A 22,316-nucleotide genomic window follows, 5' to 3' on the forward strand; every position below is an offset into this window, starting at 1 on the left:
CTGAGCTGGCATATAAGCAATTGATGGTGGATTCCACAGTCAGCTCCTGACCTTGTTTTGACTGATGATACAGAGCTTTTTTTTTTTTTAATGTTTTATTGTGAATTTTGTGATAGTTTACATGGGAGAACATTAGTTTTACATTCATCCTATCTTATATCATTTCATTGCTATGGTTACAATCCCTTCCATGCATCATCAACCAACCAAATGGTATACACTGCAAGCCTGCCCCCGGTCATCAGCACACAGCCCCTCTCCCTCTCTGTGTCTAAAGTGCCCAGTTGCTCCATCTCTCCACATCATCGTCTCTGCCTCCATCTCTGGCATCACTGCTTCTCTGGGTGGGGTCCCGCTCTCCGCTCTTCTCCCTTCATGGTCCCAGGGACTTCTGTTCTTAGGCTGAAAAGTTAATCACTCCCTTCCTTGCTAAAAAACATCTACCTTTACAATTCCAACCCTCACAAGCAGTCCAGATAACAATTATTCACTATTGTATCACGAGATCCATCCGGATTTCATTTCATCAGCCCCGCCTAGGCAGATTGGATACTACTCAGTGGAGATTCTACCTTCCTCCATGCCTTATGGATCTAGCTTCCCTCTTGAAAGTTTGTAAGCCAGTCACTTCTTGCCTTTGTAGCCCCTCCATTTTGGGTAGCTAATGTCCAAGTTGCCCATCCCTGTCTACTCTGTGTATGGAGGGGGTGGGAAATTAGAGCTTTTCTACTGTCTCTTCCCATAGATGCAGTCCGCTTGATTCCTGTTGGTCCTTCTGCTGAGGCCCGCATACATAGTATCAGTTCATATTGTTGGAAAATGGTATTTGCAATGAGTAAATCATTTTTCTTGCAAAATTCTATCATGCAATCTCCAGTATCATTTTTCTCCCCGAGGCCATATTTTTCAACTACTGATCTTTCCTCTTTGTTTCCAACATTCTCATTCCAACCACCAGTAATTAGTCAATGCGTCTTGATTGCTGTTGCTCAGACTTGCGTTGAAACTCCTCTTCTGAAACCACCTTTAGGACTTGTAGCTCTTTTCTTTTCACTACTCCATTAGGAATCCAGCTGTGAGCCGCAAGGTCAGCAGTTTGAAACTACCAGCTGTTCCGCGGGAGAAAGATGAGGCTTTCTACTCCCGTAAAGATTTACAGCCTCGGAAACCCTGTACAGGTTGCTATGAGTCTGAACCGACTCCACGGCACATAACAACAGCAACAGCAGTAGTTTGTTGAGGTGGATGTGTTTTGGAAATAGTGAATGGCCACTCTGAATGAAGTGATTATGTTGAAAACTTGAAATGTGTGGGTCTCTAGGAGATTGCAGATATGCTGCGCATTGTAACTAAGCGAGATAAGTATAAGTTTCAGAGTAGTGTTTGAAGGACAGTTCTTGTTTATATACAAGCTCCAGTGTGTTGATAGAATACTGAGACTCATTAAAAGTTTACAACTTATTTGCTACAGATGAGTAATTGTTGGGTTAGGGACAAGGTAGATCTTGCCTCATTACCATGTTCCCGTTACTTCCAGCTGTGATGTTGGTCTGTCTTTACAGCCCCGTGTCTTGTAATTATTGCGTAAATAAAAACACCACACTAGTTGTAGTCAAGTCAATTCCAACTCATGGTGCCCGTGTGTGTCAGAGTAGAACTGTGCCCACAGGGTTCTCAATGGATGAGTTTTCATAAGTAGATTCCATCATGGCGCCCCTGTGTGTGTCAGAGGAGAACTGTGCCCACAGGGTTCTCAGTGGATGATGTTTCATAAGTAGATTCCACTCATGGTGCCCCGTGTGTGTCAGAGTAGAACTGTGCCCACAGGGTTCTCAGTGGATGGTTTTTCGTAAGTAAATTACCAGGCCTTTCTTTCAAGCCTCAGGGTAAACTCGACCCTGTGACCCTTTGAGTGTGTTAGCTGCACTTCCCAGGGACTCCAGTTTTTGTCTTTCCAAAATGTTGAAGCACTAAGGGCCGAGTTTTGTTCATCAGGGTGTGATTGCTCAGGTGGGGAAACAAGCAGCCAGTTGGGAAAACCATTAAGATTGGCCTGTTGAGATCCAGGCTGTGGGAACTAGCTTGCATGCATTTGGAGCATTCTTAGGGAACAGATAAACAGCGCCGAGGCAGCATGCTAACCTCTCATCCTGCTGGTCCACAAAGTTACTCCTGGTGTCGGATTTGTCCTCCATCAGCAAACGGGTAAGGCCAGAGTGACAGAAACCTTTTTGTCTCCTGACCACTTGGGTGGGGGGTGGTGATGCTTTCCTTAGCCTTGGATTGGAGGTGTTGAGCTCCCTAGTTAGGTTATTAGGAATCGGAAAAGCGGGAACAGTCTTCTGGCAGAAATTAGTAATTAATGAAAGGCTCCCCTGAAATTGCTCACCTTTTATGTTAACATCTCTTTTTAAGAAAAACACTTTATTGTATTTAAAGGGAGAGTTTGTATAGCAAAGCAGGTTCCCATTTGACAATTTCAGCACACACTATTCAGCGAAAGTGGCTCCATTTTCCACAGTGTGTCCCCATCCTTCTCAGTCAGTCCATTCTGGTTGTACCATTTCCAGTACTCCAGCTTCCCTGCCCTCTTACCTTCTCATCTTTGCTTCACAGTAGTTGGACTATTTTTGAGTTATGTTAATATCTTACTGGCTTGTGCCTCCCTTGTGCTGTCCAGAACTCTCGGGGACATAGCATTGTGGCATGTTAGAAACATGACAGAGCCAGCTGGAAACCCCCTACCCACACAGCTCTTCTCCCAGATGCCAGTCGGTAACCTCTTGGAGTCTGGTTTAAGAAGGAGCGCTTTGATAGTGCCACACAGAATTCACACAAGGGAAGGGGGTGACCAGCCCTCTGCAGCTGCCAGAGAGCATTTGCTATGGTATCTAGGGTGCCTGCTGTTCAGTCCATATGTGGACTCCTGGGATATTTACACATGTGCTCCCAGTGTCACCTCAGAAGCTGCAGGCATGCAGTCAGATGGGCTGGGATGAGGAGGTGCCCTCTCCCTTGAGGTTGAAGGGACAGTTCTTACAGGATTTCGATGTGGCACTTTCTTTGGGACAAAGTTTCACCTTGACTGTGATTAAATGTGGGCTCTACGGCCTTCCCCTAAGACATCTGCCTTGCTTATCCTTTCATCCCCATCAGCTGTCCATCCAAAAGGAACGTCTTCATTACTTTCAAGGTGAGCCCAGTTGTTTGAGCCTACCAAAACCGAGCACGAACTGGAGATTCTGTTAAAATTAAAGCAGAGAGTATCTGGAAGGAACAGAGATCAGATCAGGCAGCACTCTGATCCAAAAGGAAGTTGTCACAATGAAAGTACAGAAAACCCTCCAGGAACTTGGCAGACACAAACATTCTGATGGGTTAAAATCTACAGACTTGTGTTTTAATAGACACCAGACAATTTCAAGCTCCCTTCTGAGCATCATCTTGTTGAGCACAAAGTTTGAGTCAGTTTGACTTTGGGTATTTTGGGCCCGCCTGAGTGAGTGCTTTTCCTGGGAGCATGCTGTGAGGAACTGCAGCCTTCCTGAGCCCGCGGACTCTGCGACATGGAAAGTCAGCTCAGGATAAAGCGTTAGCAGCAAAGATGGAGTCTAACCTGCAGCTTTGGCAGAAGCCTCGCTCCTTATGCCAAGTGCCTGGATTTTCAAAATTTCTTTACATAACCATTACTGTCAAGTCGATTCAGACTCACAGCCACCCTGCCTACAGTGTCAACTTCCCAAAGCCCTGAATTGTTCTGGAGATAGATTGCCACAGCTTTCTTCCGCAGAACAGCTTATAGATTTAACTACAGACTAAGCACTGTGCTAGGATTCCTTGCTCTCCCTCCAAAAAAACAAAAACAAAAATCCCCACTGCTATCAAGTTGGTTCTGACTCATAGTGTCCTTATAGGACAGGCCTCCTCGATGGCACTTAGCAGGCTGTCTGCCACATGAGGCTCCCAGGGTACCGACCTTTCGGTTAGCAGGCCAACATTTTACCGCTGTGGTGACGGCAGTGAAGTCGAAGTTCACGCGGGTTCTCCTTGACATTCACAGGAAAAGTGCTTCTGCCGCTCGCCAGACCTGGGTCTGAAATTCCTGCTTAGCCCCAGCAGGCATTGTCAACCTCTAACCTGGGTCCCCGCGGTGACGTCTGCTTCATGTGCCACCCCAGTGACCGTATACAGGAAATGCAGGCATGGGCTATTGGGAAAGGAGGTGTAGTGAGTTTGCTGTGCTGTGGATGTTGAATTTGCACAACTACAGCATAAAACTGACTTGTTCGCGTCCTTAGTGTTTCCTTGTGTTCACATGATGCTGCCATAATGCAGTCTGATGATGAGATAAGGAGTTAGGTTGTTAGGTGCCATCGAGTCAGTACCGACTCATAACAACCTCTTATGCACAACAGAATGAAACTGCCCGGTCCTGGGCCAACCTCACAATTGTTGCTATGCTTGAGCTCCTTGCTGCTGTCACTGTGCTAACCCATTTTATTGGGGTCTTCCTCTCTTACTCTGACCCTCCACTTTACCAAGCATGAGGTCCTTCTCCCGGGACCGGTTCCTCCTGACAATACATCCAAACTATGACATGTGAAGTCTGGCCATCCGAGCTCCCAAGGAGGATTCTGCCTGTATTTGTTCCAATACAGATTGTTTTTTTCTTTTGGCAGTCCATGGTACTTTTAATATTCTCCTCCAGCACCGTAACTCAGATGCATCAATTCTTCTTTGGTCTTCCCTATTCACTGTCCAGCTTTCATATGCTTATGAGGTTATAGAAAATAAATTGGCTTGAGTTAGGTGCACCTTAGTCCTCTAACGGACGTCTTTGCTCTTGAACACTTTAAAGAGGTCTTGAGCAGCAGATTGGCCTAATGCATACATCGTTTGATTTCTCGACTGCTGCATTCATGAGTGTGGATGGTTGATCTGAGCAAAATGAAGTCTTTGACAATTTTAATCCCCTCTCCATTTGTTGTTCTTGTTAAGTGCCATTGAGTCTGTTCTGTTTCATAGCGACCCTATAAATATATATAGGGTTTCCAAGGAGTGGTTGGTGGGTCTGAACTGCCGACCTTGCATTTAGCAGTCCAGAACTTAATCTATAGTGCCACACCAGGACTCCATTTATCTTGATGTTATTCATGGGTCCAGTGGTGAGGATTTTTGTTTTCTTTGCATTGAGGTGCAAACCATAATGAATGCTGTGCTGTAGAGTTTGATCTTCATCAGTAGGTATTTTAAGCCCTCTGGTGATGAATGATAACCTCTGGTAAATTTGCTGATATTGAGATACTTCCTAGGGGTTATTGCAGGAATCCTAAGACCCAGACTTTGAACTCTTTCAGAGATGTGAACACCGCAGTCATGGAATTACTGATCATGGCTTATGCGCTGAAGACAGCCTGTGCCCGGAATATTATTGGCGTCATCCCTTACTTCCCCTACAGCAAGCAGAGCAAGATGAGGAAGAGAGGGTCCATAGTGTGCAAGCTCCTGGCCTCTATGCTGGCAAAAGCAGGTGAGTGTCCACAGAGACCTGGACGGCCTTCTTGTTTGGGGTTACGTCATACATACCTCAGGTGTCTGTCTAGTGTGGGACTTTCCTATTGAACTGGTGTTCGCTTTCTTGTTGGTTTCCTTCTGCTTACAGTTGAGAACTTGGGAAATAAGTTCTTTTTTTTTTTTTTTTCTCCCTTTGTCTGTTTAGAAGACAGTGTCTGAATCAGTGTTTTCTACTCTTTAAAGCAGACCTTTTCGTCATCTTAGCACGTTTGCTTTCCTCTTTTATCATTAAAATCTTGGCTGGGGCTCTTAGTGTTCTTATGGGGTCTTTTCAGCTTCCTAGCTATATGTATGCATTTGCCTTAGTTAGAAATGCATAGCATAGCAACAATTGTGAGGCTGGCCCAGGACTGGACAGTGTTTCATTCTGTTGTGCATAAGGTTGCTATGAGTCGGTACCTACTCGATGGCCCCTAACAACCTAACAACTATTCATTAGACTGCACTATGGCAGCATCTGCTTGTCTTTATTGTTGTTAAGTGCCGTCGAGCTGGTTCCGACTCATTGCCATCCTGGAGTTTCCTAGAACCTGTGACCTAGCGTGCTTCAACCCTACCTTTCAGTAAAACGCATTAACCCACAGTTCCACATCAGGCCTCTTCTAATGGTGTATATTTCCTGGTCTGTAAATACAAATGCGGTGACGTTTCATAGTAAGTTTTTTATGTGTCTGATGCTTATGTATTTGTGTCTGCAGAAAGAAACTTAACTTGAATTCCATTCACTCAACTAAGGTTCAGGTCATACTGGTTCTTTGTTCTGGAAGTCTTGACAACAATGTTTGGGCTAGTTGCCATGTGTCGATACATGTACTTTGGTTTAGCACTGCTGATGATGAGTCATCATCAGTATTACTATATAAGAATTACCTCTCTTCCCATTCTTTTTCACATACAGAAGTTGTTCCAAACTCTTCCAACATCTGTGTTAGGTGACTTTCCTTCTGTGCCCATTACTCGGTTGCCTTCTCCTTTCTCTCATGTTGTCCCCACAGCCCTTTAACATTTCTTTCTCCCTACAGTCTCGAATCAAGGCCCTGCTCTTTTTCACATCAGGCGTTGCTTTGGGATTTTAGTAATTCCATAGTCAGATGTTTGCTTTTAACTACTTAGACTCTGCTCAGTTTTCAGGACCAAACTAGAGATGGTCATGGAAAGGTGAACACTTTGCTCTCTCTGTCCCTGTGGGAGGTGCCATCAAGCTCGCCATATTCTGTAGTCCAGTGAGTTTCATTCAGGTTGAAACATGTGCTTCCTCACAACATCCCTGCCTTCATCCTTCTGTTAGGAGACCAGACCAGGCAGCTAGTGTGCATCCACTGTAGCCTTGCATGTGCAGGGGTGAACTTTGTGATTTTTTTGTTTTAAAATTTCAGGTTTAACTCACATTATCACTATGGACCTACATCAAAAGGAAATACAAGGCTTTTTCAGCTTCCCAGTGGACAACCTCCGCGCCTCCCCTTTCCTGCTTCAGTATATCCAGGAAGAAGTGAGGAGCCGCCGGCAAGCACCGTTGTCCTCTAACGAGGCCCTATATATATATATATTTCCCTCTGGCATCAGAGCTCAGAACTGGAAGGCACAGCCTTCCCCTGTGGTCCTGAACGCTGCCTAGTCGGAGGCAGTCAGATGCAGCCGGCAGGGAGTCAGCGAGGACTGCGTTTTTGTTGAAAAGCATTGAAAAATAGATTTCCTTTTACGTACAGTTAGCAACTTGCTAAGATGTTTTAAGCATTAATCTTCTGGCTGTGGCAGTACATTTTGCCAGGCTGTTTATTGATAAATGTAGAGAATTTTAAATTGGGTGAATGAAATTCTAGCGTAATTTGGTTGTGGTTGTAAGAGGGAAAGAAAACAATCATCCTTGCATCCAGATGTTATTTTTGATAACCTTTTCAGTGTTTGCTTATTTTCCCTCCAAATCTAGATTCCCAATTACAGGAACGCAGTCATTGTAGCCAAGTCTCCTGATGCTGCAAAAAGGTAAATAGCCGGGTGTTGATTTAAAAAAGAAAATTTGTGAAGTCAGAACGCGCTGTTTTGGAGTTGAGGCCCCTCCCCCGTGTCAGCACACACAGAGAATTCTGTCCCTGGTCTCTGACCCTGGACCACTTACTGTCGTCGTCGTCTGGTAGAAAATGAAGTTCTTCTTCCCTGAAGGCCTCAGGAAAAGGAAAACAAGAGGGCAGACAGCCTTTTCCAGGTGGTTGTTTTTGCTTGGGGTAGAAATGTATACGGAATGTAACATTGGCACTCATTGCCTTTGGAAGCGCCCAGTGCAGTGACGTTCCCCATGTGTCCATCATGTGTCCATCATGTGTCCGTTTCCAAACGCTGGCGTCCCCTTTCACAGAAATGCCCCGTCCGTTGGCACTTACTGTCCTCTTCCCCTTGCCGTACATGCTGGTCTCCACGCTTTTGCCCATTCTGGGGTTGTTCATACAAGTAGATCATACTTTAGACCCCTTTCTGAACAACATTCTGTCTTCCAGTGATGGCTGAGAATAGTGGACACAGGATAGAAATAAATTTAGAATTGGATAGTAGCCCAGACTCCACTTATATTCTGACCTGGCCCTCCCGTTGTGATTGGAGTGTCCCCCTGGAAAGGCTGAATGATGTCTGTGTTTTATGATATCAATGCGATGAAATCCTGGTACTTGGGTCACGGTGTCCCCTCCGTCTTCCTCCCAGGGCCCAGTCTTATGCGGAGAGGCTGCGTCTGGGCTTGGCCGTCATCCACGGGGAAGCCCAGTGCACGGAGCTGGACATGGACGACGGCAGACACTCCCCACCGATGGTCAGGAACGCCACGGTGCACCCGGGCCTGGAGCTGCCACGTGAGACCAGCTCTTTTGTTCTATTGTTGAATCGTAGGCAACTGTAAGCAGCGTGTTAGAGCCTGTGTGGACGTTGGCTGTGGGGCCGTTTTTAAGTAATCGGATGGCATCGCATCTGTGCCCGCTTGTAAAAGGACTGTAGCCGCACATACATTTGGTGCTGTATACAGAATCAAACAAAAAACGAAACCGCAGGTGTGGAGTCAGTTTGGACTCATGAGAGTCTCACGTTAGAGCATGGGGCTGCTCCGCAGGGGATCCTTGGCTGTCATCGTAGCACCAGTGGGTGGGTGGGTGTGAGCCACTAGCCTTAGGTTAGTAGTTATGTGCAGACTGTTCACAACACCACCTAGGGGTCTGTGATGGCAGCTGAGCTAACTTGGGTGGCGTTTAGCATGCAGAGAATATTAGATAACTTCAGCAAACAAACTGTCCATGCAGTGGTGTGAAATTGAAGCCTTCCTCTGATTGCCTGGCTGAGACCCCTGCTGGCCACAATTGTGTCAGACGTCGGCATAGACTGACAGAGCGAACCTGTGAGGGCTGGAATCGGTTCAGAGTTTTCTGAACAAGCTGGAGATGGACCCGAGTCTTCCTTTCCTGAGGGCTTCCCTTCTACCTTCCACAGGTTCCAGTGTTCACAGGTCGGACTGGTGACAACGCCCTTGCTTTTCTTAGTCCAGCAGCACAGAGCCTGCTTACTTCACAGACTGCTGAGTGGCCCTGGTTAGCAGTCCCTTCCCTGGCAAATGTGCTAGGCTTTGTTGAGGAAGGAGATTATTTCCTTTCATAATTTATCTATTTGCCATTCCTCAAAAACGAGCACAGATTAATACTTAGGTTACTTCAGACCTCCTCCTGTCCGAAGTCTCACCCTCTGTCTTTGACCTTGTCTTTGATGTTGGGGATTTTCGTACCTGAGAAATAAGCAGTATGCTCCCTTTTCATATACAAAATTGTTGAGTCATTTATTGAGTTGTGTTGGCAGTCCGTCCACACTGCAGAACCAGCTTCTCCACAGTGAGATGCATACTTCCTACTGCTGCGCTCAGACACAGGCCGGACATTTTCAGTGTTTGGTGATGGCTTCATAATGGAAGGTCATAACCAACGCCTCTTGTTGTTGTGAAGTGCCATCAAATTGATTCTGACCCTTAGCAACCCTGTATAGGGTTTCCAAGGAGCAGCTGGTGAGCTTGAACCACCAACCTTGCAGTTTAAATGACTTTGCAGTCTGACACATTAGCCCACAGCGTCACACAAGGGCACACATTCACTTACTTCAAGAGTCATCAAGTCTAGGAGCTTCCCAGTGGGCAGCCACTCCCGAGGCTCTGCGGATCTTCCGCAGGGCTGATTTTCCTGTGTATCCACTGGGAGGCCTCTAGGCACAGATGAGCATATATCTGTTTCTTTCCTCTCATTTTCCCACAAGAGGGAGCATAGGACACACATTGTTCTGCCTGCCCCTTGCCTGATTTTTACTCAGTAGCTTTCCTTTTGAATAGATAAAGATGTTTCAGTCTTTTTCACAGTTTCATGGTACAGACATCAACGTGCAGCTGCAACTTGCTCTTTAAAACCTAGGGTTTCAAACTGGTTTCTGTCATGGCGACGAAGCAAACCCGGAACAGACCAGAGATTTTACAGTTTGGGTGATCTGTCATGAGGACTAGAGCAGATGGAATTATGGGTTGAAGCCCTGGATGAGGAGGTTCCTAGGAGCCCTTTCATCCTGATTCAGGAGACTGGGTCATTGGCAGGACAGTGGGGAGCGATTCAAAGTGGAGTGATTGGCAGCCGCCACCCTTGAAGCCCTGTTTAGTGTTATGTAAAATTTTCCTTATTATGAAAGTGTTAAGCAGTTAAACCCCTACTTGCGATATATTGTTCATCACAATCACCTTCAGTTGCTGCACACACAGCTTTTAAATCATTGAAAGACTTCTAGTCTTTTCTTTTACTAAAACCCAATGTAACCTACTGCTCTCAAGTCATTCCCACTCCTAGGGACCCTACAAGACAGAGGGAAACTGCTCCTTAGGGTTTCTGAGGCTATAGGTCTTTATATGGGAGTAGATGGCCTCATCTTTCTCCTGTGGAGTGACTGGTGGATTTGAACCACCCACCTTTCAGTTTGTAGCCCAGCACTTAAACCCAGTAAGACTAGATCAAACTGCACCCGCTCCTTCTGACATACAAATTCTTAAAGCCATGGTAACAGATTTCATTTGGAACCTAGAGTTGTGTGTGTTCTGATTTATGGCAATGCCTTAATTTAACCAGGCCCCTCTTGAAAAATAGGGCCTTTTCCCATCTTGGGCCATGAAAAAACCAAGCTCCGATATTCATAAACATATTTCGAGCCCTTATTACATGCCAGGAGTGGTTCTGAGCACTCAGTGTGTGTTGTCACATCTTGTTCTTACTTAGCCTGTGTGCAGGTTTCGTGTGTTAGCCCTCATTCTGCTGCTGTGAGGAAATATAGGGTCAGGCTGCTGGGCTGTTACTTAGTTTTGTGTTTTTAAAATAATGTCAGAGAAAGGCTGAAAGAATGCTACAGAATTTCACCATGCCTGTCACTCAGTCCCCAGTATAATGATACATGCCCACGTTTACTTTATTGTTCTTGAGATTTATGTATAAATAGACTGTCTTCTTGTAAACCATTTGACAATGCGTTGCAAGCTTGTTCCTTTCTTCCTAAATACTCCAGCATACAATATTTTTACATAAATCACACTTGCATAACCCATCTGTTGGTTAGTTTCCCATGCACATTTTGTGCCTTATATGTATGGGTGTATTCTGTGCAGAAAAAAATGCTGTCTTTCTTAACCACAGCAGGATTTTCAGACTTGGGAAGCAAACACTGTTACAGCGTTGTTGTTAAGTGTGTTAAGTCAGTTCCGGCTCAGAACTACCCTGGATAGGGTTTCCGAGGAGGACTGGTGACTGAACTGCTGACCTTATGATCCAGTGTTTACCCTACAGGTCACACCAGGACTCTGTTGTTAACAATACTACCAGATAATTTCCATTATCTTTTCATGCCATTTGTCTAAGAACTTTTTGAAGCCTCAGTGTAGTATCTAATCTGCTGATCTTATTCAGTTATTCAATTTCCACCTTTGTTCTTAAGTAAAAGGAAAAAAAATTTACAGTCCCCGATTGAGCCCAAGATTAAGCATTGCATTTCGTTGTCTCTCTTTGGTTTCCTTTAGTTCCTCTGCTCTGTGTGTGATCTGCCCTTCATAGTTTAGAGGAATGCAGAATGCAGGCCAGCTGTTTTGTAGACTAACCCTTAATTGGCATTTGTTTGGTTTTTCTGTGTTCCGCTTAAGCAATTTTGGCAGGAATTATCAGGAAACACGTGATGTGTCCCATAATTAATATGTCTCATAATTAATGTACGAGTTTCCCCTTCTCCTTTTGTTTATTCCTTTATCTCGTTATGGATTAACCCAGTCTTCCTTCTTTCAGAGGGCTAAAGCCATAACTGGTTGTACCTTTTAGAAGTATTTTATGCATTATTTGTTTGTGTGTCTTAGGTGAACGTTTACCCAGCATGTTAGGGCCCTATTTGTTGTTGTTGTTAAGTGCCGTCAAGTTTGTTCCAATTCATAGCGACCCCGTATAGGGTTTCTGAGGAGCAGCTGGTGAGTTTGAACCGCCAACTGTGAAGTCGAGTGCTTATCGTATAGTATACACCAGGATTCCAGGCCCCGGTTTACCCATTTACTGCAGGTGGTGCCGTAACATTGGTCGGTTTTCCCAGCACGTCAGCATTCTCACCCCGCTTCCTGTCTCTGTTTCCAGTGATCTAGCTTCCCGCCCTTTCTGCCTTCACAGCTTTGCTTTTGGTCTCATGTACAAGGAGGCGTCAACAAATTTGTAGAAAAATGGAATTAAAAGACAGGAAGCTTTTCTTTCTTTTTTCTTTTTTTTTTAAGCTTTTATTGTGAATGATGTGGTAGTTTTCATGGGAGAACATTAGTTTAGTACTCACCCTATCATATTTCGTCTCACTCCTGGGCGTTCCAAGCCAATCTGAAAGGTGACTTTCAGAAAATAGCTTCAGTTCTAAGTTCAAAAATTATCTGGGGTGTTAGTCTGGGTGGGGGCAGTACCCTAACTCCCCCGGTCCTCTTTTGCCCTGTGTGTTAGCAGGGAGGGTTTGATTGGCCCACTCCAGGAAAAGAGTAATAAATGTGTGTGTACCTCTTGTCACCCAGGGATGGTCGTACATTCAGCAGTATTTTACATGGAAAAGGCGAACTTTGAAAGCGAAAGGCAGCTTCCTACTTGACATAGATGAGTGAGTGCCTCCAGTGCTGCATCGTTTTTTGGAAGATTGCAGTTTATGGTCCATCAATTCCTAGAGCCTTGTTGTTCACCAACGCCTTCAGTGCACCTCAGACTCCTTCCTTTATCTTGATCATATGCTACCTCTTGAAATAGTTGAACATTGTCCATTTCTTTTGAGTACAGTGACTTTGTAATCCTTTCATCTTCTTTTGATTCTTTCTGCGTCAATATTTTGCCCAAAAAATCTTTCAATACTGCAAGTCGAGGCTTGAATTTTTTTCTTCAGTTCTTTCAGCTTGAGAAGTGCAGAGTGTTTGCACATTTCATGATAATACTTGACTTTGTCTTCCTGAGCTTGTCCTTTGAAATTCTCTGTTCAGCTCTTTCATCTCCTCATTTCTTCCATTTGCTTTAGCATCTCTACACTGGAGAGCAAGTTTCAGAATCTCTTCTGACATCCATTTTGGCCTTTTTCTTCTTTCTTGTCTTCTTAATGCCCTTTTGCTTTCTTCCGGTATGATGTTCTTGACATCTTCCCACAACTCCTCTCTTCTCCTGTCATTAGTGTCTAATGTGTCAAAGTTGTTCATGAGATGCTCTCTAAATTCAGGTGGGATTTATTCAAGGTCGTATTTTGGCTCTCGTGGACTTATTTTCATTTTCTTCAGCTTCAGCCTGAGTTTGCATATGAGCAATTAATGGTCTGTTCCCTAGTCTTGTTTTGGCTGATGATGATATGAAGCTTTTCCATCGTCTCTTTCCACAGATGTAGTCGGTTTGATTTCTGTGTATTCCATCTGGTGAGGTCTATGCGTTTAATTGTCTTTTATGTTCAAAAATGGTATTTGCAGTAAACAAGTCATTGGTCGTGCAAAATTCTATCATGCCATTTCCGTCATCGTTTTTATCACCAAGGCCATATTTTCCAATTATTTGATCCATTCTCTTTGTTTCAAACCTTTGCATTCCAACCACCAGTAATTATCAATAAACCTTGAATCAATTTCAGATGGAAGAAGTTGGTAGAATTTTTAAATTTCATCATCACTGGCTTTAGTGGTTGGTACATTAATATGAATAATGGCTGTATTAAGTGGTCCTTTGTAGGCCTCTGGATATTGTCCTATCACAGACAGCATTGTAGTTCAAGATCTTGACATGTTCTTTTTGATGATGAATGAAATGCTATTCATGCTCTTCAGTGTCATTCCCAGCATAGTAAACCGTATGATTGTCAGATTTAAATGGCCCAATACCAGTCCATTTCAGCTCACTAATGCCTAGGAGATCGATATTTATGCGTTCCTTTCATTTTTGACAACTGCTGTTTTTCCTAAATTCATACTTCATGCATTCCATGTTCCAGTTATTAATGGATGTTTACAGCTGTTTCTCTTCATTGTGAGTTGTGCCCCATCAGCCGGTGAAGACCCTACAAGCTTTACTCTTTTATGTCGTCACGGCCCCCTCGCCTCTAACAGCTCTTCCCCAGTTGTAGTTTGAATGCCTTCCCACCTATGAGGCTCGTCTTGTGGCGCTGCATCTGGCAGTATTCTAGTGCTTGTTCTTGGGGGGGAGCTTAACACGGAGAAGTAGTCTGCCTCTGCATCCTGGTCTGTCTTCACCTGGAAGCTCTGTCCACCATGGGAGACCCTCCTGGTAGTTAAAATATTGGGGGCATAGCTTCCAGCATCACAGCAACACACAAACCACCACAGTACAATAAACTGACAGACGAGTGCTGGTAATTCCCAGATAAGCATGGAAAAAATAATGTAAAAGATCTCCTTAATAAGATTTTGAAGATACCGGGTAGGAGAGAAGTACGTGGATTTGCCCTGGTTTTGTGATTTCATGTTGCTAACAGAAGGTGGCCTGTGTGGCTCGCACTCGTCTTTCAGGCCTGGGCTCCCGCGAGGGCTGCTCGGTCCTGTCCGTAGTGTCTTTTCTGCTTCAGAAGCGCCGGTTGCTCCTGTGGTCTTCTGGTGACGTGCAGCTAACTGGAGCCGTGTGCTTTGTTTTCCAGTGATGATGGCTAAAGAGAAGCCCCCCATCACGGTGGTTGGAGACGTTGGCGGACGCATTGCTATCATTGTGGTATGGTTACGTGTCATCCTCCCAGGCTGTCCTTGTGGGGTTGGTTCAGTAACAGTGACCAGCAAACTTTTGTTTGTTTGTTCATCGACAGGCACGGATTAAAATGTAACTGACAGATATAAAATAGCCGTGTCTCCCATCAGGAAATTCTTCCCCACTGCCTTTGTCTGTCTCACGGGTGCCAGGTTCTCACAAAACCCACTAACTAAGCAGCCTTAAGGCAGGGCCACATGGTTCCTGGGAGACAACCCTTCTCTCTTGGCTTGTGAGCTTGCCTGTCCCAGTGCAGGCTCCATTTATACTTGCTGTTGTTGTTAAGTGACATCGGGTCGGTTCCGACCCATAGAGACCCTATATAGGGTTTCCGAGGAGCAGCTGGTGAACTTGTACTGCTGACCTTGCAGTTCAGACGGCTTTACAGTCTGGTGCATGAAAACACAGCACCACACCAGGACTGCCTTTGTACTAGACAGGATGGATTTGCTTCCGGCTCCAAGTGGCTCTGCTGGGCACTGTGCCCTCTAGTTCTGTTTTCCATTCTCTTCAGGGTGGAGGGAGGCGGCAAATAATGGCGGTGCCAGGTTAATGAAAAAGGTGAAATGAGGAAATGTGCCCTGCGATCCTGAACACCAACCACACAGGTCACCCACACCCGCCCCAAAGGCACTGTTGCTCTCTGTTCGGACAGCCACATGAGACAACGCTGCACTCCTCTGATCTCTGCTTCTGGACGTTCAGTCTTGGGCCCAGAAGGGCAGAGAGAAACAGAGAGCCGTCTCTGTGTGTGTGTGTGTGTGTGTGTGTCTAGGATGGGGGCAGGGGAGTGCAGACCTCCACTCTCCACCTGGTTCTCCTCTCAGGATGACATCATTGATGACGTGGAAGGCTTTGTGGCTGCTGCGGAGATCCTGAAAGAAAGAGGCGCTTATAAGATCTACGTCATGGCCACACATGGCATCCTGTCCGCAGACGCCCCGCTCCTGATCGAGGAGTCATCCATCGATGAGGTCAGTTGGCCTCGGAGTCCGATCCGCGCTGCATTGTCTATGAAGGGCACAGTGACTGTCCTTTAGACCACCAGCAAACTGGTCACAGCCCTACAGGGCTCGCCGAAGCTGTCTTGGGTACGGAATCAAGCTGCTACATCCATCTCCCACGGAGTTTCTGCTGGGGGCCAACCGCTGACCTTGCGGTACAGCCAACCACTTACCCACTGTGCTGCCGGCACTCCTCAGTCTATGAAATTCAGTGTTGTCGAGTCTATTCCCAGTCAGTGTGATCCTGTGTAGGGTTTCTGAGGAGTTGCTTGTGGTGAGCTTGAACCACTGACTATGGTTGAAATGACCTTGCAGTCTAGTACATTAACCCGTAGCTCCACACCAGGATGCCAGTCTAGTACATTAACCCACAGTCTAGTACATTAACCCACAGCTCCACACTAGGACTCCAATCTAGTACATTAACCCACAGCTCCACACCAGGACTCCAATCTGTGAAATAGAAAACCCTGAACCCATTGTTGTTGAGTTGGTTCCGGCTCAGAGCAACCCCATATGACCGAGTAGAACTGCCCCATAGGGTTTCCAAAGCTGTAACTTTACATAAGCAGATGGCTACATCTTTCTCCCACTGAGCGGCTGGTGGATTCAAACCAGCAACCTTTCAGTAGCTAAGTGCTTGACCACTGCACCACCAGGGCTCTTTCATCTATGAACTAGTGTCTGAAATAGTGCTGTGATCTGTTGGGGCAGATGTGTAGAATATAGGTCCATGTTCATAAAGATTTCCTTCAGTCCTTTCATCTAACCGGACCCCAGCGCAGCATTTCTCAAGGCTGGTGTCCCCGCAGTCACGGAGCTATGCTGCCCCATCACTTGGGCGTGCAGACCATGACTCGATAGGGCTGGAGCTCCGCCTGGTTTGGTTTTTAAAAGTATAAAGTATACTCCAGGCGGTAAGGGGTTAGCGTTGGAACTTGGCCCATAGCCCAGGACCAAAGTTGATGGAAGGGTAAGCCAGAAAGTTCTACTACTGGGGTTCCAGCTCACACATGCACAGGCTAATTGTAAATAGAAGGCATTGCAGTCAGTGTGTGGCTGTAGACAGGTTCTCTCGGGAATACACTTGTTTGGGTCTCATCCAGGCACCTGCACATAAAAGGTCCAATCAAAACCGAGGCTTCCGAGGGGCTGTCCTGGGCCAGTTCAGTTCAGGGCAGAGAGGTCAGCTCAGAAGGCTATGGCAGCTAGTTTTTATTTATTCCACAGGGGAAATCTAGGGGGCTTATCATGAAGTTTTAAGAAAATTGAGAACTGGTTTCCCCAACTCAAAAGGATATTTAAAAGGAACACGATTTGAGTCCCTTGTGGCTGTGAAAGCTGATGTTCTGAATCACGCTGCGTCAGGGAAGGCTAGAGACAGGAAACTGCTCACGGGGTTAGACCTGCTCCGAGGCTGTGCTGAGAAACAGCAGCTCCACGTTTGGAGATTTCTCTTTGGTGGCGGCTCCTTATGATTCAGCGGCAGTGCTTTTTGATAGGCCCTGGTATCAGCCACCCCTGACCTGGGTGCACATAAGTCACTGTGTCTGTCTTCTCTTGCTGTCCGCCTAGGTGGTGGTCACCAACACCGTTCCCCACGAGGTGCAGAAGCTGCAGTGCCCCAAGATAAAAACTGTGGACATCAGCCTGATTCTCTCAGAGGCGATTCGGAGAATCCACAATGGAGAGTCCATGGCCTACCTTTTCCGGAACATCACTGTGGACGATTAGCTTTCACCGAAGGTGGCCTGGACCCTGGAAACCTGTCACCGCACAGAGTCCAGTATGAACACCGTTTCCTTTCACGGGAGGACTGGAAGAGCCCGGGGTCAGATGGTATCTCTCACCAGGTCTGCTCGGAGGCAAGAAGATAGAGCCAAAATGAAGAATGCCGTGGGTACAAGCAATGCAGCCTTAAGCATCTGCCGTTGTCAGCCCTGTTCCTTAAACAAAACTCACAGATGCTTTCCTGGGAAGACTGAGGATCGGGTTGCTCCTGCCAGGGAGTTAAAGGCAGCTGTAGTCTTCTCTCTGTGCTGTTCCTTAGTTGTGTTCCCTCCAGGGAGGTGACACATGTCTGTCCCAGTTAATTTAACTTCATGTGAGTCTTGTATTAGAGAACCCTGTGTTCCTTCCAGCCAGTGCACAACAAAGTTTTGCTCATCGCGAGGATGACCAGTTAGAGAATAAATAACCTCCTGCATCCGTCTCTGTGTGGCTCTTCAGTTGAAAATAAAAGAACTTGTCTCGCTAGTCTCTTGACCCCGTGCCCGAGCTGCCTTCCCCCTGGCAGTGTAATTGGTGTAGGAGACCCTGGGTGGCTGCTGAAGGAGGTCAGCGGTGCGCTGCCCAGGAACCTCGATGTGAGTGTGGCTGCAGGGTCCCTCTCCTCACGTGACCTCATCCTTGTATGATCCTGTGTTTGTGAAAACCAAAAGGCTCCCTGTGTTTTTTCCTGTGTGGTGGGTGGCAGGCTCTGAGGCCATCCCACTTGTGTTTGTGAATAGTTTATGTCACTGAGTGGTGGTGATAGTCTGCCTACACAGCGGAACACATACCAGCTCCACAGTGCCGTCCGTACTTCCTCCAGCAGCCCTCAGACACATTTTCAGTCACATTCAGGTGAACACCACTTTGCTGCCTAAGTACCATTCCAACGCCTGCCTAGCAACCCTGTAGGATGGAGTGTCACAGCTGTCATCTCCACAGAAGCAGCTGCTGGGCTTGAACCTCAAGGTTAGCAGCTGTGTGCTTTAAACTCCTTGTTGCTTATGTTGTTAAATGCCTTCACTTACGTCTCCTAGAAACCCAATAAAGGCGGGGGTCGGTGGGAACCACTGATGTTGCAGTTAGAAGTTCATTGTTTACCCTATAGCGCCACACCAAGCTCTCCTTGTGTCTGCTCCAGCCCAAGCCAGGACCTCATGTAACAGGAAGGAGGGGGGGGAGTGTCTGCTAGGGAACAAACAGGAACCCGGGTTGGTTCTGAGAGAATAATTGGTTTGTACAATTGCGTTTCTGTGCAGGGAAACTTCCTTTACAGTCCCGCCCCATAATGAAGATTTCAAGCACACAAATAAGTCACTTCCTGTTAACACTCCAAGCATGGCAGGAAAGAGTCCTGCTTCTTATTCAGAGGTGCCAGGCAAATAAATGAGCCCCAACTTCTGGGTGGGTGTCAACAGTTGTACAAAAGAAGTTTGGAGCTGGAAACTAAAGAAGTCCTTTCCCATTGTAACTTTCCATCAATACCTTGGGTGAATGTTCTCTTCCCCATGTTTCTGAGCAGTTTTAGATGTACTTAGCAAAAACATTTAGTAAGCAGTATTAATAAGGAGCTCTGGTAGCGTAGTGGTTACGAATCGGGCTGCGAACCTTAAGGTCAGCGGTTCGAAACTACCAGCCGCTCCGCGGGAGAAAGATGAGGCTTTCTACTCCCGTAAAGATTTACACCCTCGGAAACCCTGTATAGGGTCGCTATGGGTCGGAACCGACTCGACGGCACTTAACAACAACAACAACATTAATTAGGAATAGGCATTTTTTCCTAACTTTGCTGAACACAGAATTGGGAAAGTGAGCATCCTATTTTCCCGCCCACACTGTCTCCACTGTAGCTGAAGCTCAGTCCCCAAGGGTTTAACTTTGTGACCCTTGGGATGATGAGCTTGTACAGTAAGAATAGAATTGGATACCAGCACACGCACAAAAAAGCATTTCTTTTGGTGATAGATCAGCCGATCGAAGACCTACTGTGTGCTATGGGTACTGGTGAAAACATGTTCATTCCCAACAGACAACACTCATGACCTATACATGATGGCAGAGAACAGCTCAGGAGTTACTAATGCTTTTTCTGGAAGGATAGGGGGCAGTCCCATCAACAATTTTGCCCTGTGCAGAAGCTAACGCCTGGCCAGGAAGTCTGTTTTGAGATGAGTAAATTCAGTGCCCCCAGAAGAGTGCAGTCATCAGTGACTAATTGGTGCTGCCTGGGTAGTGATTGGTCTGTTGACCTCCAATTTGATGGAACAAAGGAGTGATATGCAACCGTCCCAAGCAGCCACCATCTCAGGCCTGCATTCCTGGGTGTTCACCACTGCGGTGGCAATGGAGATGGCTCAACACGCTCCTCAACACCAGCATCCCCTTAAATCCTGAGTGGCCCCCAAGGGTGAGCGACTTGTGAGTCAGGTAGCTCAGGATGATGGACAAGTTGGAGTTCAGTTTGAACTTAGAGAAACCTCCCTCAAATCTCTGCCCCCATGCAAATGCCTTAGCCCAACTATCTTGAGAGGGCGGGGAGTGTTACTGAAAATCAGTGACCCTTGGGGTCTGGATTAAACTTCCGGATCTCATAGTGACAGGCTCCCCGTTTGAGTTTGGGGGTGGCGTTGGTCCTAGCTTTTCCTGCCCCTGGTGATATGCCTGGCAGCGGGGGGGGGGGGGGGGGGTGTTCTCAGAATCCTAGAGGCTAGCGCGAGGGCTGATCACAACCGGGAACAAACGAATGGGGCGCCCTCGTTCCAAACGTTCGCAGGTAACTGCGAGCCGCCGGAGCCCAGGGCGCGATTGCGGAGGGTCGCTGGCCCAGCGGCACCCAGGCTAGCTTCGTGCCGAGACTGTTCAGAGACTATTCACGGAGCGCAAGGAACATGGGCTGAGGTGCCGCGGGGCCTCGCAAGGTCCCCAAAAGGCCCCAGCGACGCACAGAGTGAGCGGCCAGACGCATCTCCCAGCGCGGGTGCGGACCGCTCCGCAGAGGGCACACGCTGCCACCGCTCATGGCGGCCACCACGGTCTCCCTCCGGGAATTGGCTGACCTAGCCATCGGCACTCCCGAGGTGGGCGCCGTCAACTTCACCGCCCTCCACACTCTCATAGTGGCCATCCTCAAGAATCTCAACCTCCATGAGGCCCGGATCGACTACAAGTCCCCAACCCCAGCCTACGATGAGGCCCTGTACGACAGGCCCGCTCGGTTATCCGTCAGCGTCCCCCAACTGGTCACGTCCAAGGAAAAAAGGAAAAGCATCAGCAAAACATCTTCCCAGGCGCTGGAGAATCAAGTGAAGGACCTCGACAGGCAGGTCAGGAACATGGAGTCCCAGATTCAAGGCATTGTCAGTCACGTGCAGTTGCTCACCTCCCGCGTGACAGATTTTGACTCGGACACCCCAGATTGGCTCCACGAGCCGACGGTGGCCACGAGGGGGCTTGAGAGAAGCGGGGCCACCTTGATGCCTGACAAGAAGTTGATGACCACATCTGGGCCCCAGAAGAAGGTCACGGGGGTGCCTGAGAAGAAGCCGACCACGATGATGATGGAAAAACTGCAAAGAGAGCAACTGAGAATCATGCAAGATAACAAGGACAGTGAAGTCACCATCACCGAGGTGTGTGAGAGGGGCCCAGACATGCAGGCTCGAACCTGCTCCCAAGCCCTGGCTGTAGCTTACCCCCCTCACACGCCCCACTACCTTAGGTGTCCTATGGCCTCTGAAGGGCACTGGGGCAACAAGACTGCAGCTCTCTGCCACCTAGCCCCACGTGCCCACCCTCTGCCTTGCAGGCTTTGGGACTGCTCCAGCATGCCCTCCAAGATGTATATATCTTAAAGGAAGCCCACGAAAAGGCACAGGAGCCCCCCGAGATGAGCACCCAGGTGAGGGTCCCTGGCCCCTCCCCATGCCGTCCCTCCAGCCCGGTTTACACGTGGTTCCTCACAATTACACACCTTCAAGGGTTTCAAACTGACCCGGAATCAGAAAGTTCTAGGAGTGGAAGTTCTTTCTGGGAGGATAGAGAACTAAGGTGGGGGTGGGGGGGGGGGTGTTGAGAGGTGAAGCACAGTCCACAAGGAGGAGACCTGATTGGCAGCCTGTCCACCAGCCAGCTCCCCAAGGTCACGGGTAGCCACAGTAAAGGTTGTTCTCTGGGAGGGAGAAGGACACATCGCTTGCCGAAGCGTTCTGAACTGAACAGTTGGAAACAAAGGGTGTTCGTAGAAGAGTGCTCCTTGTCCAGACCACTAGGTCCACAGAGAGGGTTCGGGCCCAGAGGACAACTCAAAGGAACAAGAATGAAAGCCATAGGGGAGGGGAGACGCGGGAACAAGACCCACCCCAGGCTTTGTTCTGAGAAGCAGAGCTGCTTTGCCTTTCACACTTGAAAGTGTGATGAATTGTTTTAGACCTAGGCTTGGTTTACCTTTAGCTATGGTGAACATATACGAGGAGGCTTCAGAAAGTTCATGGGGAAATGCCACTATGGTTTCATTCCATTGTTTCACTAACTTTTTGAAGGTCCCCTCCTACAAAACAAAATACACAGCGTCTCCAGACTTCCCATGAGTTCAACTTAGCGACATCGGTGGCGCTCCTCAAGGTGGCCCGCATCCTCTCCTCCATCCCATAGACTGGGTTCTTTGGAGATGCTTCAGCCCCTGCCCCCA

At 47.3% G+C, this 22,316-nt stretch overlaps 2 protein-coding genes across 2 annotated transcripts in view; both read left to right on the plus strand.

Annotated features, from left to right (window-relative positions):
• PRPSAP1 (phosphoribosyl pyrophosphate synthetase-associated protein 1) overlaps positions 1–17,593 on the plus strand; it is a 41,129-nt gene extending 23,536 nt beyond the window's left edge. The window contains exons 4-10 of the mRNA XM_006869552.1: positions 5,358–5,530; positions 6,951–7,066; positions 7,505–7,560; positions 8,272–8,417; positions 14,752–14,822; positions 15,683–15,829; positions 17,435–17,593. Of these exons, the coding sequence (XP_006869614.1) occupies positions 5,358–5,530; positions 6,951–7,066; positions 7,505–7,560; positions 8,272–8,417; positions 14,752–14,822; positions 15,683–15,829; positions 17,435–17,593 (868 nt within the window). The remainder of the gene's footprint in view (positions 1–5,357; positions 5,531–6,950; positions 7,067–7,504; positions 7,561–8,271; positions 8,418–14,751; positions 14,823–15,682; positions 15,830–17,434) is intronic.
• A 3,053-nt stretch (positions 17,594–20,646) lies between these two features.
• The window catches only part of QRICH2 (glutamine rich 2), a 39,697-nt gene continuing 38,027 nt past the window's right edge, over positions 20,647–22,316 (plus strand). Inside the window, exons 1-2 of the mRNA XM_006869666.1 lie at positions 20,647–21,312; positions 21,435–21,527. Coding sequence (XP_006869728.1) covers positions 20,647–21,312; positions 21,435–21,527 — 759 coding nt within the window. The remainder of the gene's footprint in view (positions 21,313–21,434; positions 21,528–22,316) is intronic.

This window comes from Chrysochloris asiatica, unplaced genomic scaffold, assembly GCF_000296735.1.
Source record: "Chrysochloris asiatica unplaced genomic scaffold, ChrAsi1.0 scaffold00132, whole genome shotgun sequence".
NCBI classification, from domain to species: domain Eukaryota; kingdom Metazoa; phylum Chordata; class Mammalia; order Afrosoricida; family Chrysochloridae; genus Chrysochloris; species Chrysochloris asiatica.